The sequence below is a fragment of the Grammomys surdaster genome, unplaced genomic scaffold, assembly GCF_004785775.1.
Source record: "Grammomys surdaster isolate TR1022 unplaced genomic scaffold, NIH_TR_1.0 126176, whole genome shotgun sequence".
NCBI lineage: Eukaryota > Metazoa > Chordata > Mammalia > Rodentia > Muridae > Grammomys > Grammomys surdaster.
Genome location: NW_021620983.1, coordinates 5566072 through 5584635, shown reverse-complemented (window position 1 = coordinate 5584635; position 18564 = coordinate 5566072). Strand labels below are relative to the sequence as shown.

Below are 18564 nucleotides of genomic sequence, written 5' to 3'. Positions count from 1 at the left end.
TCTGTGTGTGCAGATTTGCACATGCTACATCAGGAAGCAGATGGGGAAGCCTGACAGTGAATCTGTCAGAAGTGTTTCGGGCAGGTTTCCCCCAATCCAGACAGATTTGGGGTTTGTTTTATTCCAAACACAAACTCAGGTTAGAGTTCAAATAGCAGAGTGGCTTGTTTTCCATTCTAAAACTTCCGTTTGAGCAGCATGGTCAGTTTGGTCAGCCCACATTATTGTAAGTACAGCCCAAACTCTGTTTCACAGTGCACTCTAGATCAGTGGTTCTCAACCTGTGGGTTGTGACCCCACAGGGGTCAGATATTTACATTACAATTCATAACAATAGCAAAATTACAGTTATGAAGTAACCATAAAATAATTTTATCATTGGGGATCACCACAACATGAAGAACTGTTAAAGCATCATAGCATTAGGAAAGTTGAGAACCACTGGCTGAAGAGTAAAACCTACTACCTTAAAACAGAATATAGAAATAAGGAAACTCAATTGGATTGTGAAGTACTGAAGATTTTTTTCCAATTTTTTTCTAAAGTATTTTGTCTCTAAAGAAAGGAACGCTTCTTCTTAGAGGTAACCTGCTTTGGATTGATGGCCATTTTAATATTTCTATCATGTGTATAATGCTGGGTTGGTAGGGTGGGAATTAAAACTCCCTACTTCACCTCTTGATACTATATTTCCCCTAAGAGCACCCAGTCTTGAGCTATAGTCTAAACAATAGGGCCTCATAATAATGACAATTTTATTTATTTATTGTTTTTTAGAGACAGGGTCTCTCCAGGTAGCTCAGGTTAGTCAGCCTTCCTGCTTTAAAATATCCCAAGGGCTGGAATTACAGGCATGTACATTCCCACTACTCAAATTACATATTTATATGTTCATAATTATGAATTAGAATAGCTTAGGTACCAACTGAGATGAACTTCGGGCCATGCAGTCTCGGTTTGGAGGCAAATCCAGTTTAGGTCTTTAGTAATTCCTCTGGGTGGGGAGAGCCAACCGGAGACTTCCCAGAAACCATGGCTGCGGACTGCAGGTCCCATAAATACAGTCAGGGGAGGATGCTAGCAAAGACACTGTCCACCCTGCCCCCACAAAAAAGATGAAAACAGTTACTTGGTTTGGTTTGTGCCTGCAACCACGTACAGTGCAGAAGTGGCTTGCTGCTTTCAAAGGGTGGGCTGTTTGCAAGGCAAATGAAGAGACTACTGGGAATGCCTTCTGATAACAAAAGAGTTATCAGTTGCAATGAAAAATATTTGATGCTCAAAGTAAGAGAAAACAAGGAGCCTTTTTAAAAAATTTTTTTCAGACTATTCCTTCTGAGTCTGGCAGTAGGCTCCAAGAGAAGAGAGGAGCGAGCCGCGATGTCATCTCTATGGGGCATGTAATGAATTTGCACATTTTACTCTGACTACTGTATATCTAATCAGAAAAAGATGTCCCCCAGTCCCTGATCTCGAGCCAAACAGTAAAAGGTGATTCCTTATGTTAACAATTTCAGCAGAATGGCTTATTAGAACCAGATTTTAGGGTATTATAAAATGCTTAGAAGCCCTTTAAAATGTCAACTAGGATCCCCAGAGACTACATAAAATGTCAACCCAGCTCAAGCGCCTGTTTTAAGCAGAATGAATTAGCAGCATGCTGTCGGAGGCTGTTATCCAAAACAATCGGTAAGGAGAAAAACATCAAGCCTCCTTTGTACTTTTCTATGAAATAGGCCACTCAGAACCATCGTGTGGCTATTTGAAGATTTTATATTTATTTAAAGCTACGACTAAATACTGAGGCCCCCAGAACTTCAGTGTTTAATTTTTTGGGTGACTAAAATTGTTCTGTGTCTAATTAATACGACTGTATCGGAAGGGCTGGGGCTGGAGACATCTTATATGCAGACTGTAACAGCAGAGGTCATATGGTGAGGTTCACCTAATGACAGAAAGGATTTTCCTTGCCACTTACTACCATACCATAAAGGGTCTTTGCTACATTCCCTATGGAAAAAAAATGATTGTTTTCTAAATAACTTTTCAAGGTTTTCAATTCTGTGTGTGTGTGTGTGTGTGTGTGTGTGTGTGAGTGTGTATACGCATATGATTGTAGTCGCCTATGGATATGGATCCTAGATGTGATGTGAGGGCCTTGGATACTCTGGACCTGCAGTTGCAGGTGATTGTGAGCCTCCCATCTTGATGGCTGGAAACCTAATTTGGGAAGCAAGCGTCCTTAACCACTGAGCCACCTCTCCGTGCTGCCTGCTCTTCTTTGTGGAACCAAGTTTGAGCTGGTGAGAAGGGCTTAGCACCAAGCTTGCTTTATCAAGTGATTCCAAATGAAGCACATGTAGCATGTTCCAATTTGGCTAGACATGGTCCTAGCATTTGGGAGGCAGAGGCAGGTGGATCTCTATGAGTTTGAGGCCCCGTCTGGTCTATAGTTAGTTCCAGGACAGCCAGGGCTGCATAGTGAGACCCTGTCTTAAAAAAAACAAACACAAAAAATCAAATTTGAGTAATTCGTGAGGAAGAGAGGTTGAAATAATTAAAAAGATGGGTAAGTCAGAGATGGTATTCACGTTAGGGAAATTTGTTCCAGCTCTATCCCTTCCAGGACTATACTTTGTATAGATTTGTTTTTCAAATGTAAGAGTTCTGCTTCTGCAAGGGAATGCCACTTGTCCTATTCTTTCTGATTCCAGGCATGTATTCATCTGAAAACCATTTTAGAAGAAAATATTAAAGCATGCGCGTGTAAGTGTGTGTGTGTGTGTTTTATATGATCTGAACGGATTACAAGCACCTTGTGACCTGAGTGGCATCCACTGCCTTTGTTGAGGCTATGGGGTTATGAATGGAGAAGAGTGCATTTAGTTACCATGTGTAGGCAGCCAGTTCTTTAATGCACCCTCAAAGATATTTCTTTATAATGTAGGTGTAATTCCAAGAACATCATCAATTTTAATACAGCTTAGGAAGTTTAGGCGTATGGTGCTACTTATTTTTCAAGGCCTAATTTTTTCCAATGAGGCTAGGTGCTTTCGCTCTGAACTCTCATTGTGAGAGAATGGACAACGTAAACTTGTCGTGCTGCCGTAGTGCTTTGTGCTTGTTGGAGATGAAGATGAGGATAATGATGCTAACATGGTAATGACCAGGTCACAAAACCAATGGAGAATGGAGCCTACATCTCCCTTCAGCTCAGCCTGACCCTGCCCTTAAACCAGTACACTGGGAGCTGTAGCGGTAGGTAAAGCTGCTTTTCAAGTCATCTCAGAACTACACCATGTTCCTAAGGTTTACCAAAAGCACCGTAGTCTGCAGGGTTACTGAAAGTAAAGAAATGGCTAGTCTAGGTCCTATGTTCTCTCCTTCTCCTTCCCCAGCACACCATGCCTACCAAACATAACTCCAACACTCTCATGCTGCTTCAAAGGAGAACAAGGGAGGGATGAGACCTGCCTGTCCAGTTCACAGATGGAATGAAGAATTAAAGGCCACGGGGTGCTTTCTTGTCCTCAGGGCCCTCAGCGATGGTGCTACTATTCTGGAATATTAGCAGAAGACAAGCGCAGCCTGCCTTCCATACCCATCATCTGAGAGCAGAAGATGTTGCAACACAACATGTCTCCCGGCACACACTCGGTCCTCCGCAACCTCCTTACCCAGTATCTTGCTGATGTTGGAATTGTGCATGTCGGGGAAGGCCTGAAGGATTTTCCTCCGTTCATCTTTTGCCCACACCATGAAGGCATTCATTGGACGCTTTATGTGGGGCTCGTTGCTGCCACGTCCTCTGGATTCCCTGTAAATTCTTGACTCTGAGACTCCAGCACTTCCTAGAAACAGGGAACAGCAGCACATGTCAGTGTGGAGACTTTGGCAGGGCTCCTCCCCATGACTGTTTTCTTAGGCTATTAAAATATCGGAAAACAAAAAGTACTTCTGATAATGGTACTCGCAGTTCCTAAGGCAGATGCTTGCTTGTGAAGTGTCTGTGATAAGCCTGTGGCAGCAAATGTGTTTGTATTTTTAACCCAGTTCTCATTTCTTCTTGGGTTTTCGAAGGACTCTGGATGGTTTCAGCATTTACTTTCAAGAGTCCAGAGAAAGCTGGGACACACTATTTTTGGATTCTATGGGGAGAGGGGTGTGTTTGTCTCTGAGTGTAGCATTACTGCAGAAATATTACAGATGTAAAGAATCTAGTACAAGTATGGAACACTCATGGGAACGGCAGGATGGTTTGGAAAGCAAAGAGACTGTGAGGACTTTAAGTGTTTGGACCCCACCCCATTTTTGTTTCTGAGGACACGTTAGTAAAAACATGCTAGACAGAATTTCAGTCAAAACAACATAAATACCTCCCTTTAATGTGGTTGGTATTTCTTTTCAATCATGTGTCAGTATGTGTAATGACTTTCTTACCTTGCCCACAAAAGGCACTGGGTAGTTGGAAGAAAAGAACCAATCAATGTGCATATTATCATTGGTTATTAAAGAAAACAAAACACATGTTCCACTGAATGTCTTTCCTCCTATCGTGTTAGGTTATAGAAAGAGTCAAATTGATGGTTGTATTTCAGATATCAAGGCCACTGGTGACAAGGGACCTCTTCTCCCTGTGAGTCACACAGAGCCTCAGGAAGCTGCCCACCTCCTTCTCTGACTCCATAAGGCAACTCCTGTAGAGTATCTCGAAGCCAAGGGACAAAGGTGCTTGAGTTCACACATTGAGGACAAGGGGAGCTCCGCACTCTGCAGCTAAGACTTCACCGTTGTCATCATCAAACCAACAAAACCAATATAAAACAGATTCTGGTGATTTCTAGTACCTGTACCATCATCAACGAATTCCTCCTATTCATCTGTATACCTTAATTAGTGTGAAGAATCGGTAAGTAATCAATATTGCTTCTGCACAATTGGCAAATTGAAAATGACAGAATAGCATCTCTCGAGAAGCATGGGTCACGGCTCGGCATCTCTCTAGCAGTGCGCATGGTTCCTGATCATCTAGTACATGCTCCTTGCTCGACGAAGACGGGAAGCTACTTTGCATACAAGCACCGCTAGATTAGACAATGGCAGCACAAGCTTCTTTGCCGTGATGCTTTATTGCCAGAGTGTATTTAATCATGCGAGCATAACTTAAAATTGATGGAATGTGTTACGACCAGTAATTGCCTCTCGATTGACAAACAGCAGTGCTAACGCACAACAGCATCCTTCGGAAATGTGTTTGTAACTAGGGAATGATCGTGGCACATCTGCTGTTTCCGGTTCTTACACCTTACAGCAACATAAGCCACGAGAGCAGCAGTGTGGGGCTCCGTCGGCTCTAAATAGGCTCTTTGTATGTACGTAGGCCAGGTTTATTCTGGGAAGTCAATGGCTGCAAGATTTTGCTTCTCTGGGTCTCCAATTGAACAAGTGCAATTGCGACAGAATCGTGGAGTTAGATATTCGAACTTGGCTTGCTTTTGGCTGGTGAGAACCTTGATGACCAGAGAAGGGTGAGTGCTGAAGAGTCACAGGGACCCCCCCCCTTCCTGTTTGAATCTCAGTGAGACTGAGTCTTTTTTAGCCTGTAGCAAGGCTGGGCCACTGAAGTCCTAAAATACATGTTACCTGGTACCGGAAGGAGGACCCGTTTGGGTTCTGTATAACAAAAACAACAGTTCCTTCTTATGCTCTCTTTGCTGTATCAGCTGAACTGGGTGTCACCCTGGCTGCCATCTGTGCTGTCTGAAGTGACCCAAGGCTGAGGTATAGGACAGGATGTGGCTTATGTGCTTAGAGTGCTGTCTAGATGTTGGGTCAGAGAAGGTTTCTGTCAGTGTGTAGACAGCGTAGTATGTCCAGGATCTGTCCTCTGAACTGTGTGTTTAGCTGATAGTGCAAACTGCAAAATGAGCTGGTAGATACTTAGTTCTACAAAGTTTGGTGTCAGGAAATAAGGGGGTAAGAGGCAGGGTGGATGCTAGACAAGGATACTTGCTTTAGAGTTATATCATCTAAGAGTCGTGCCTCTGGCACTTACAGCCCCCTGATCCTGGGGGGAGTGATTCCAAACTACTGGAGTCAATCTTCTTGTCTGCAGCGGCACTGACAGGTCCCGATAGGGTGGAAAGATGAGCAACAAGGAAGCAGGGTTTGGCGCACGGTGACTGCGCGCAGTGCACAGCGCACAGCATACAGCGACTGCGCATGACTCACAGCGCACGGCAACTGCGCACAGCGCACAGCAACTGTGCAGTGTATGTGAGCCCCCACTGGGATGGTCAGGTAGGCAGTAACCTTTCAGCCTGTTCTTTTTGCTGTTTTAAGCAGCTCCAAGTCCACCCTCCCACTCCATCCTGGAGTATAAAATGAGTAATTGCCACAAACCATCAGAATCTCCACTCATATTGAAATCCATCATTCCATGGCTAAATTTCCCTTCTTCGTTCTGTTTAACTGCCAACTGCTGAGTCAGGCTCTCCAGTGTTGTTTTTTCCTTTAAAAAGAAAATTTAAAATGAGAATCTTGAACCTATAATTATTCAAAGACATTTCTCCCCTTGGGCCATATATAATAAAATTGGCTTCTGGGAGACATGGGGTATTGGTATATTCACCTCTACATGTTCAACACAGCACACTAAGGCAATTAAGAAAAATAATCAGCAGGGTTTTGAAAGGAACCTTGACTCTTTCAAACCCCAAGAAAGTCTTGGCATTTGGGTTTTCTGGGCCTAAAGGTGCCAGGTTGTGATCCTGGGAGGAAACCTTTCCCAGTCACAAAATGCATGTAGTGATTTCCCATCAGCAACCTGTTCTGTATTGGGAAAGCCTGATTCATTTTGATTCAGACAGTAGAGGTACAGCGGTGGTATGAGGCTTAGAGAAAGTCTTCCAGTATTCAGGTGACCAGCCCACAGAAACAGAACTCAGAGAAGTGCCCTCTGGTTGCCACCTTCCCAAATGCCTGTTGCATTGACCACATCAGGGTAATGAAGGCATTTAAATATTCACTGCGAATTGCTTGTTGAGGCTCCATACATCCAATGGAAGTGGTCTGTTACTTAGACCACAATTTGATTTGGATTGCTCAGCCAAAATATTGAGTTGGTGAATTTTTGGAGATACAAATAGGCATAAATTAAATCTCAAAATCATCCAGTCACTTAAAAGCATGCGGTACGTGGCTTACATTTGTGGAGAACACGGCGTTAAAAACCAAACGATGTTCAAGAAAAATATAATGCTTAATCTCACCCACACAAGATATTAAATTGCTTCCAAATTAGGAAACCAGTTGACTTTGAGAACAGGAAAAAGCACGCAAGGAAAGGCTGCTGCCCATCTCAAGTTTTCCAGCCATGCTCTTTGGGTTATGTGATCCCAAGACAGTGTCCTGAAAGGCAGCCACTGGCTTCTATAGCTTTTGCTCAAGTCTCTTGATAAGTCGCCAGACTGTTGGAGAGAGATTGTCATGAACGACACTGGTGGATCATATACACTGCAGAAGTGCTACCCACAGTAAGATGCTTACAGGACAGAAACTACGATTGAAGATCATTGTCTTGTGGGAGAAAGAGCCCAGCAAATGCAGTCACAAAGAACTAATGAAGTACTAGAATCCTCGGTACAGTACAGTCTTTGTCTTGGCAAACCTCTGACAATAGTACAATTGTAAGAACTAGATTAAAATTTCTCTCAAGTCTGTGGCCTTGGAAGTCTGTACTCTATTCATGAGAGTCCCTATCTGCCTTGATGGGAAAACTATCAGCATAGGAGAGGACCTGGTTTACAGTCAGTCTCACAGAATAACCCAGCAGGAATGCTGAGAGAAGTAGACTCTGACCCAGTTTTGGTATTTTTCACAGCTTTGTTACCTCTGTCTTTCTTTCTTTCTTTCTTTCTTTCTTTCTTTCTTTCTTTCTTTCTTTCTTTCCTTCCTTCCTTCCTTCCTCCCTCCCTCCCTCCCTCCCTCCCTCCCTCCCTCCCTTCCTTCCTTCCTTCCTTCCTTCCTTCTTTGGCATGAGGGAGTCTGCCGTATGCACTCAGCAGAATTCAGAAATTCCAAGGACACTAGATTGACAGGGTGTTTTCATAATAAATGTAGCCATTAAATATGCACACGCACCCATGCTTGTGCACAAACACACATACACACACACAGACACACACACTGACCTCCAGCAACAACATCCAAGAGTGCCCTGGTCAAAGAAGACATGACAGTACTTCTTTGCAGGAGGGACAGTGCACACATAGTACCTTGAAAATTTTGATTCAACAGTCAGCAGATAAGTAACATTATATGTTGTCTAAAGGATATCCCATTTGGATGGAAACTTTTTCAAAAGAGAAGTAGCATAATGGAGGCCATCATATCAGAAAAGGAGTGATATGTTAAGTGTTTTCTAGGTCCCCGAGTCTATGTCTACAGATGCCCGTCCTCTGGAGATGATAAAACTAAACGAACGGGAGGCACTGTCAGTGTTTCCCAGTTATATCCAGCTAGCTGCTCCCAATGAACATTGTACATTGAGACCATTCGATTAGCCTCTGCAGAGTGGAGCCCCTCACAGTGGTCAAGAAGTTGTCAGCAAGAGGAAGTAGAGAACACCATGGTGGAGTTCACGGTGTCACTCATTGTATCATGACTCTGAAGACATTAAAGAATGGAAGGGAAGATGTGATTGGAGGGACTGGAGGATATATGCTACGTTTCCAGTGAAGACAGAAGGCAAGACCAAGCAGAAAGCCATGTCCTAAGACTCCACGTGGAATTCAATACTACATTAAATTTTACGCACATTTCTCAGGAGTCCTGGAAGATATTCATTTATTCAGAAACAGAAGTAAATGAAGATGACACGGTGAATCGACAAAAGGGTGAGTTGGATTTAAAATAGTTTTTCACTGTCTAAAGGAGTTACGTTCTGAGGGGAAGGAATCAGTCAGATGTTGTAAACACTGGTGATGTGAAATAGTCTTCCCATGGTCTTCCTTTCAATTTCCCACATTCCCATCAGCTAGCTTCTAAAGCAGTGGTTCTCAACCTGTGGGTCTCTACCCCTTTGGGAGTCAGATGACTCTTTGATCACGGTTGTCTGAGACCATCAGAAAGCACTGATATTTACATTATGATTCATAACAGTAGCAAAATTAGATTTATGAAGTAGCAACGAAAATAATTTTTATGGTCGGGGGTGGCCTTAAAAGGTCACAGCAGTAGGAAGGTTGAGAACCACTGCCCTAAAGGGCCCGACATGGGTGGCATCATGTCTAAGACTCAGTCATTTGAGATTATACCCTTCAGTTTTAAGATTTCCTTTTACATAATCTTCTATTCATATGTTCAAATACTGCTGGGAATAAGAATAGTTTGACTCTCAGTCTGCAGGTTTAAATTTTGCCTAGATATAATCAGCTTCAATAAAATAAGTCGACAAACATCAGGAGTGGGAACAGGGTGTGGTGGCCCAGGCCTGATGAATCCAGGGTGTGGGAGGCTGAGGCTGTCCTGAGGCACAGTGGGAGTTTATATCTGGTGGTATGGAGTCAGGACCTTTATCTTGAACAATCCAGGGACAAGAAAGACTGACCAGGTAGCACAGAGGTAAGTGAGAAGATTCTAGAAACTGCACACACAAACATGTGGAGAACGAAAATGTTGACCGATTAAGATAATTTTCTACTGACTTCATAAACTTTTTTCTCCACTGGGATCAGATTAATAAAATGATATCAGTGATAAACTTTATAGAAATTTCCATAGCATACCTCAGTTTCACGAGCAGATTTCTAAACCACAAATGGTACTTAGGCCTTCCTTGGTTCTTAATTCTGTTTAGAAGAGGATCTGAAATCTCCCTACCCTCATGCCATTAGAAAGAGCAGCAGCAGCAGCGAGACATGAACCTTTAAAGATGCTGGCAAAAGTTCTTTCCTGCTGGGCTCATTGCAGAGTCGATCAAAATAATTCCACCAAAGTGGTCGAAACAGAACACTGGCACAAATACGAGCAGGAGCCGAACAAAGTGACCCGTATATACCCCTCTCGATTATAAAGGAGCAATTGGACAGCAACCAGATCTCCTTTGGAAATGCACTCCTACTTGGCTAATCAAGTCTCATATAGGTCTGCAGGTTTACAAAGGGAAATGTTAGGTCAGTTGACAATTCTCTGGGACTTTATCTGATCCTCCATTGTCCTGAAGGAAGGTCAGATGACTGTGTTCAGCCTGAAGAATAGGAAGATACGCAGCTGCAGTCCTGGCACTTGGAGAAAACACTGTAAGCCCAAGGACAGGCTGCTCAGTGTAGTGAGTTCCAGGCCAAGGGACTACAAAACAGTCTTGATCTCAGAAAACCAAAGGAGTAAAAGAAAGCCACCCATCTAGGCCAGATGGCTCCAGGGACAGACATGAGTAATTTGAAAGCTCTTCTTAGAGTCTTCGTGTTCACCTTGTGAAATGGCAGCTGGCCACTGGCTCTGCAGCGTTCCCTCTGACAAGCATAACGGGAAAAGGGCATTGAAGTGCTTGCATAGATCACCAGACCCTGTTAGGACCCAACAGAAAGTCCAAAACATTCCTATCCTTTCTATCGGACTGGCAGAAGGTGACCAGGATTCACAATGAAAGGGACGTGTTTAAGATGAAAAAATGCCTTTAGATAAATCACTTAAGAAATCTGAGTCCCAGAGCCCAAGTTTTAAAATGAGATTTAAATGCAAGACAGAGTCTCATGGCATTACAACTGTTTAAGTAATTTATACTTTTGATAGTAAAAAGGAAACTTAGTGGGGGAAAACACTAAAGGAGAAAAATAAAACAAAACCAGTGCCAAACATACAGGAATGGTTATGAGCCTCAGTTTCCTATGGTAAAAGCAGAAGAAATCTACGATGAAAGAAAGATTTGAGGTTTTTTTTTTTTAAATGATTGCAATTCCTCCCTCCTTGTGTATCATCTACAGCAATGTATTTACTGTTTACACTTTTATTTCCTTTTTCATACTTAGGAATGAGCTCAGTTTCACGTCTATACCTACCCCAAAATCAGGAGCCTTCTATTATTATCACATCAGACTACACAGAACAAATGAACACTCACAAAGGACAGAGCGGCCATCTTGCTGATCTTTCAGGGTACAGTCAAAGCAAAAGAGAGCTGAGGTGGACCCGAGGGAAGATACGAGTCTTTTCTTTAGTTCTCTGGTGTTAAATTAAACAGTGCATGGAGGAAAAGGTTCTCTATCCCTTCTCTGAAACTGGGATTCGTATGGCAGTGAGCAGTGCTCCCCACCAGGCGTGCAGACCCAAGGAGTGAGCTAGGCTGTGGATCCGCTGCAGTAATGGACAGCCCTGCAATGGAGCGTGGAGCTACACAACAGTAAAAGGCACATGCATGTAATGACGAAACAGAGTGTTGACTTGGTCGCGGCTAAACCCCTCTGGCTGCGTTCTCCCACTCCACTTTTATGGTCTCCTGTTATATTAGTGACACAGAGAGTAAAGAGGCAGCAAGATGGAAGAGGCAAAGGATTTTAGCTCTCTAATTATGTGAGCCTCACAGCCCACCAGAGACATCAGAAGATTACTCATAATGTCATGACTTATCAGCCGGGGATGTTTTTGTCGGCTTAAGTGGAAGACTAAGACGCTGTATGGACGTCCACCCCTCGGTCCTCAATGAAGAAGCTATGTGGATGTCCACCCCCTCAACCGTCAGCTCCGTTCTTGCATATTGATAGCTCTCTGCTCTATAAAATCGCCGTCCACCCACATAAACTAACAGCACAAATGGGAGAAAAGGCTTTCTTGTAAATTATGTATAAATTACATATAAATACACACACAACATACACTAAGAAACAAGAATCTTTCAACTTCCACAGACACATTTAATAGAGTACAGTAGAATTTGTGAAAGATTTCTTTAACTTCTATCTTTGCTAGGTTATATCCAGACACTCTGGGTATCCTGGACTTTGAGACCCTTGACAAACAAGAGACTCAGAGAAGTTGCTGGGCCTGCTGATCAAAGGTCAGAACTGTGTCTGTATGTTCTCTTTTCTAGTTAGTTAGAAAACTAGCCTTAGCTAATTCTCCCCCACCCTTATCCTTAAATTCAATTTGAGATTCAGGGTTAGTTCTATTGTACATATGATCTGCTGCTTTGAAATCTAGTAGCCAGCTTCATGACATGTTTCTTGAAGTGTAATTACCTCTAAACTCACTGGTAACGTGTTCATAAGGAAACCAACTGGGAAAGCATGCTTCCTTACAAAGCGACCTGAAGCTAAAAGTCGATGAAAAAGGCAGAGAAAATCACAGTTTCTCTGTTAGATTCTAAGTTCAGCTTAACAATAAACATTGCAAGATGGTGATGGCTTGTGGAGACAGCTTATAGATCCCTATTAATAATTTTAAAATTAATTGTAAAAGGGGAGACATATTTAAAAGGGTGATGAAGAACACTCAAAAGCTTCTGGGAAACCGCTAACTGATTTTCCATGAAGAAGAAACATTTGGAAATTAAACCTACATGCTTGATGTATGTTTCAGAACCCATTGCTTTGGGTAGGCAACACGATGACGGCACTAGGCTAGAGTGTGTGCAGTCATACTAGTGACACCGGGCCTTCCTCGTGCATTTCAGTAAGAACTGGAATAGAGAAAAGCTGAGGTGATTGCTTGGGCCCAGCTCAGGCTTTGATTATTCTGACAATATCCCAGTTGTCATTGTTGAGAATGTGTAAAAGGCCTTGAAGTCTGGGAGGGAGGAGACAGCAGTGCCTTAAGTGCTGTGAAAGGCTTTGTGTTTTAGGCGGACCGAAACATGTTCCTGGGGAGGCACAGAAATTTGGCGGTACGTGGCCAACAGAAGACCATAGGTTATCAACTGTCACGTGACAGACACAGAATGAAGAGCTACTTAACCGATGAAGCTGTGTCCACTGAAGGCCACAGAGTAAGGGCTAAGTGACTATACATCAGAGATGCCAAGGGGGCATCCAGGGTCATGCGTCAGTTTGGACTGGAGCTGTTTCCTTGTCTTTGAATCCCCAAAGCCTATGCTTGCTTTTATCCCCAACCTAACTAAACTCCATATGGCAGAGGTAAAGTCCTTTGAACGGGCATATACATTTGTACGTTTTCTCTAACTGTTCATAATTTCTCAAAAGCTACTCAGTAATCCACTTCAACCTTATAGGCAGGCACTCCCTACAGATGGAGATGTCGGGTGGATACATAGTTTCTAAGTTTTATAATCATTGTCACAAATTCAAGGAATAGGTTACAAGCAAAACAAATAGTGGTTATTCAGATCTATTCTGTGAGGACACTTACGGAGTTAGGCACTTCATAAGAAACACAGTTGGATACCCAAGTCTAACAAGACTAATTTATTCTTTCACACAAAAGCCCACTGCCAGAGAGAGGGAAGCACCGTGGTAGTCTGAGTGTTCCACTCATGGGAAAGTCGTTCTGAGGATTATGTCAAAAATAAACAACTCATAGGGAAGCTGGGCTTGGCGAGAGCACTGCTCACAACTGCAGCAGCACTCACTCACTGTCCTGGAGCCTGTGCTGTGGAAGAGGAAGAGGAAGAGGAAGAGGAAGAGGAAGAGGAAGAGGCAGCAGAGGTAAGACTGAGATCCAAGACGTCAAGCCTCTGTGTCCACGGCCAGTCAGGATGCAGGTAACAACTAAGAGTAGGTTTGCTGTTCTGTCACACCATAGGCACACATGTGCTGCTCACCACCACAGCTATCCAGAAGAATCAGTGGGAGACATATAGGTGGCCAACAAAGAGAAGTAACAGTATTCATAATCTGTAGAGGACATCTAGTGGGTGTGTACTGGGGGCTCGTGTGCACACACACACACACACACACACACACACACACACACAGAGAATTAGAATACTGTGCAATGATAATTGTTTTATAAACAATGGGTGGCTTGGTCACTGGAGTACAGAAACATACTGGGCTTTTCTCTTTAATTTTTTTTCCTTTGCATGGAATAAAAGCTATGAAGCTGTCAGCGCTCTTACAAATGTGACCTGAGTAGCCGGCACTTAACTTCAGTTGGATAAACTGAATCAGGCTGTTCTCTAGAGTCATGGGGTCTGGTTCAGAAGTGCTGGATCTGATAAATGGCAACAGGCACACTGTGGTTATAGTTCACTTTTCAATTATGCACGGTAGTTTTAGGTGAAGAAAGATTGGAATGTATGCTTAAAATCTCATTTTAATGAACAGCAAAAACTTCACTCCATATTTTATCAGAATAGGGGAGATGCACTGTAAATAAGATTGGGTATATTCTTACTGATGTTATGGCTCTCATTCCCTAGGAGAGAGACCAGTGAAGGAGAAAGGAGGATCTAAGAAGAGAGAGGGACCAGGAGAAACAAAGATGGCTCCGGGGCATCTGCTAACTGCGAAGATGCTGGCTTATTACATTTATTGAATGATTCAAGCTTTAAGGACCTTTGCAGGGGCTCAACACAGGGGTACTAGCTGAGCATACAGGTACCAGGTGCTTTCCTAAAGTCCTTGATGATCCATTGGAAAAAAAGAGATTAAACTTAGTATCAAAGGATAGAGGTCCCCCCCAAACTGATGCCACCATCTGAGTTCCTCCAGGCTTCTCAAACGTCATCTTATTTTTTTTCTCTTTTCTTTTAAGGACCCTGTTTGAAAACACTGCACACGTGAAGGCAAAACAAAACACAAAGGAGTGGCCATTAGCCATTACTGTTCCCATTGCTCATGGGCATACGCAAGGGTTTCTCATTTGTACAAGAGGGTAAATCTGTGTCTGTGAAGATCTTAGGGTATCTTTTGCCACAATTGCTAAGATGTCAAGGTTTTCCTAATAGTTTGACTTCACACTGGCAAGATCACCTTTAAAAGGTCCATGGAGAATGTATCTACTACACACATGGGTGTTCACTTTTAACTCTATCTTCCTGTGAAAGCGCCTTAAGGAAGAATGTGATTCTGAGGAGGATGAGGGAACGGATGGGAAGAGGAGACTCCTAACAGATTAGGTTGTAGAGGAAGCAACAAAAGCCAGTCTCTACTCACACAAACTTTAGGGAATCTACATCGGTGAATTATAGTCCCTTGGTACAGACACTGCTGACAGTTTGTGATAGATTCTTTCTATCTGTCTTATTTCACATACTCTTATGATGCCTACAATGTTCTCTACATAATGTTACCAGGAATGTGATGATTAGCATCTGCTCATCCCCTAACACAAAAAGACAATTTCAATCACCAGAATGGCAGGGTGGGACTCCCTCTGAAAAACCCGGTGTGGCACACCCTTGGAGCCTTATTTTATTGGGGCCATTCTGCCCTAACCTTTCTAACCAGAATGATGTAAAGAACACAAGACTCTCTGTTTGAAAACATGCACAGCTTTTCTAGGCTTGGAAATTAAACCATAAAAAGTTTACTGAAAAAAAAAACCCTTTAAAAAGCTCCTTAGAAACTCACACCATAATTGCTCCCCACCAAGCGTGGGCACTTGCTAGCTGCATGTAGTGGCACAGTGACAAATGTATCAAAACGGAGTGCAGGCTATACTAAGAGAAAGAAAAAGTCTTCCACTGGCCATCTGTGAAATAAGGCATGTGGCCATTAAATGCAGAGGCTGTAAATATACACAAACTCCATGAAGCAAATGGCAAAAAAGGACCAAACTTCAAACTCAAACAAATCAAAATGTTTAATGCATAGTTACCACTGCTGGAGGAAACAGCGCTGATCTTTGCAGTCTGTAAACTCGGCGTGTATTTCAATTAAATACCCCCAGAATGGAGAGAGAGAGAGAGAGAGAAAGAGGGAGAGAGAGGGAGAAATGAAAAGATGTAGAAGAAAGGCGTCTGGAACAAAAGGTTGTGGATGCTCTGTTCTCCATTTCCTGAGACAAACAGCCACTGTACCTGGCACCAGCCTGTCAGGAGGGTCGATTGGAGTTATTGAAAGGCTGACAGGCAGGATGATGGATGGCTAATGATGACATAACACTGATTTGCCTTTTTTTTTTTTTTTTTTTGGTCCTGGTCTTTTGAAAACTGACTGTTCTGCACTGATAATATTCACTGAAGGGTTTTCTTCCTCCCCGGCTCCTGTCCCATAAGAAGGGTTCTCTGCCTAAGATGCTGAGAATATGAAGGTTTTGTCAATGATAAACAAAAGGGAAACCTGAGGTTCAGATGGCCCCGTACGTGGAAGCCTGGGCGGGTTTCATTAATGATCATGTGCCCAAGTGACAGGTCCTTTCCCAGGCCATGTACATTTGCAGAGGACGGAGACTACCGTCAGAAAAAAAGGTACACTTCACCTTCAAACTTTTATGTGTCTTTTAATGAAAGTCACCAAGTCATTAAATACAAATGTAAAGATTAAGGTAACATATGTGACTTCCATATACAAATTTTTGAACTTTTTGTGTTATTTTTGTTATTCAGTTGGTTCCTAGGCAAACTCTAAACAGGATTACAAAGATTGGGTTCATCTCTCTTTCCTCTATCTACCGCTATATTTCTCATGCATACACACATACCACATGCAAATTTTCTATCTCTGTCACTAACACATACTACATGTACACACTCTCTCCATCACACACACACACACACACACATCTAATGAAATCCCCTGATTTACAGATGCAGGCTCAGAAGACTCTCCCCTTCCTCCCTCCTCCACAGGGCTTACCGGCCAAGCCTACCTCCTTTGCAAAGCTATTCTCTAACAATTGACAAATGTAGTTCTAATTTGGCCCCTCTGATTCATTTTAGCTCACAGCAATATTTACAGCAGCCATCTAGAGGCCCCTAATTGAAGCATCTTCCACAGAACAGAGAGTTCCTGTGCTCCTTCCCACCTACTGTTTCAAAGGAAAGCCCCCAGCTCTGAGTCTCACAGGCCTTTCCCTTATCTCTGGAAGGGAGTGTGCATCAGATAACTCTGCTAGATTCGCTGTGTCAGTTTCTGAAGCACCAACCCCCGCTCGCCCCATCCATCCATCAGACGGCTGGCGAAGCGTCCTCGAGGAGTGATGGATGTAAAATTATCACTGGGGTGCCATGGGATGCACTTGCTGTCATTTGTGACTAATTCTCTCAAGCCACACACTTTTTCATTTTCATTATTAAACACCTGCATTAAGTCGACATTGGTCACTGTCATTTCTGGGTTGTTAGCGGGAGGAAAAGGGGTTGGCAACAGTGGAAGAGAAGCTCGTGAGAGGAAAGATTCTGAGTGCCACCATAACATCAACCCGTTTACACTTAGGAATTTGACTCCCATTGCTCTCCAGTGAGTTGTTGTTTCAGAGAAGCACACCACTGCTCACCATGTTCACCTCACTCTGTACAAAGTGGCCAAGGATTTTTTTTTTCTTGAGCTTCAAGGGTATTCTAGCAGCCATTGGCACTGTAGACTGATTCCCAGCACATGTAAATGATGCTTGTACTGGGGTCGTAGACCATGCTTGGTAAATAAGTTCTCGGCTTTAAGAAATAAATGCATATGCTTTCATGCTTACTTTATTTTACATGCTTTACATGGGACGAATAGGCAGAAGTCTGCCTTAACATGTATGGAAGAAGGAGGGACATTGTCATCAGGCAATGTTTCCCTGTGTCCCTGCTTTCATTTGCTGACCTTTGGTGAGTCATGGGTGAGTTATAAGGCCCTGGGTGTGCAGTGCTGGAAGAGTTAGAGGTAGGGAAGGACCATAAGGATGAGCCCAGCCTGGTAAAGACGGCACCTGAGACTGCCAAGGGCAGTTGTATGGTGTTGCTGGGTTGACTGTTGCTTTTTCCTATCTAATGCCTACTTGATAGTTTTTTTTTTACTCTACTAAGATCATCTTTGATTTCAAAGTGCCCCTTGATCTTGGGAGGAAGATATTATCTAATTCCATTACAAAAAAGGATTTGTGTCCAACGTAAAACAGTGTGCATTTTCTTGATTAGGAGTTCCCTTAAATTCCTGTGACCCACCTCTAGCCAACAGGATGTTTGCAGAAGCTAGCTAGCAGGCAAAACACTATGTGAGTGGAGAATGGTTTAGCAAGGAGAGAATGTACCCCTCCCTGAGGTGTGGATGGTTTAGTGTAGGTGCAACAACACTCTTGTGACCCAAAGGGAAAAATCGAGGGGCACAAAAGGATGAGTCAACCTTGCATCTGAATACACTTATTTGGTAGTGATTAAACACCATTTGCTTACGTTCCTGTACTTAGATCCCCTCTTGTTTGTTGGAAAACATGTTCTAAACACACGACAGTGTGGGATTCACTCTCACATTTGGAAGGAGAGAAATGATATGGCGACCTTTTGGTCAGATTTTCCTCTTAGGTGTGCTGAAGTTTCTGTTGTGGTCACATGGCCTGGTGGGATCAGCACAGTCAGGCTCTATGATCTACAGTGCACACAGATACTGTCAAGTCTAGACTGAGAGCCTGCTGTCTACTTGGCTGTGTGGTGCAGGCTATACCCTGTCTGTGTCGAGGAAGCAG

At 43.1% G+C, this 18564-nt stretch overlaps 1 protein-coding gene across 4 annotated transcripts in view; it reads right to left on the bottom strand.

The window, feature by feature from the left end:
* Window positions 1-18564, bottom strand: part of Sox5 (SRY-box 5) — a 370611-nt gene that overhangs the window by 4314 nt on the left and 347733 nt on the right. For all 4 annotated transcript variants that reach the window (XM_028757584.1, XM_028757583.1, XM_028757585.1 and 1 more), the window contains 2 exons: window positions 6403-6511; window positions 3678-3851 (listed from right to left, as the gene is read on the bottom strand). In XM_028757584.1, the coding sequence (XP_028613417.1) occupies window positions 3678-3851; window positions 6403-6511 (283 nt within the window). The remainder of the gene's footprint in view (window positions 1-3677; window positions 3852-6402; window positions 6512-18564) is intronic.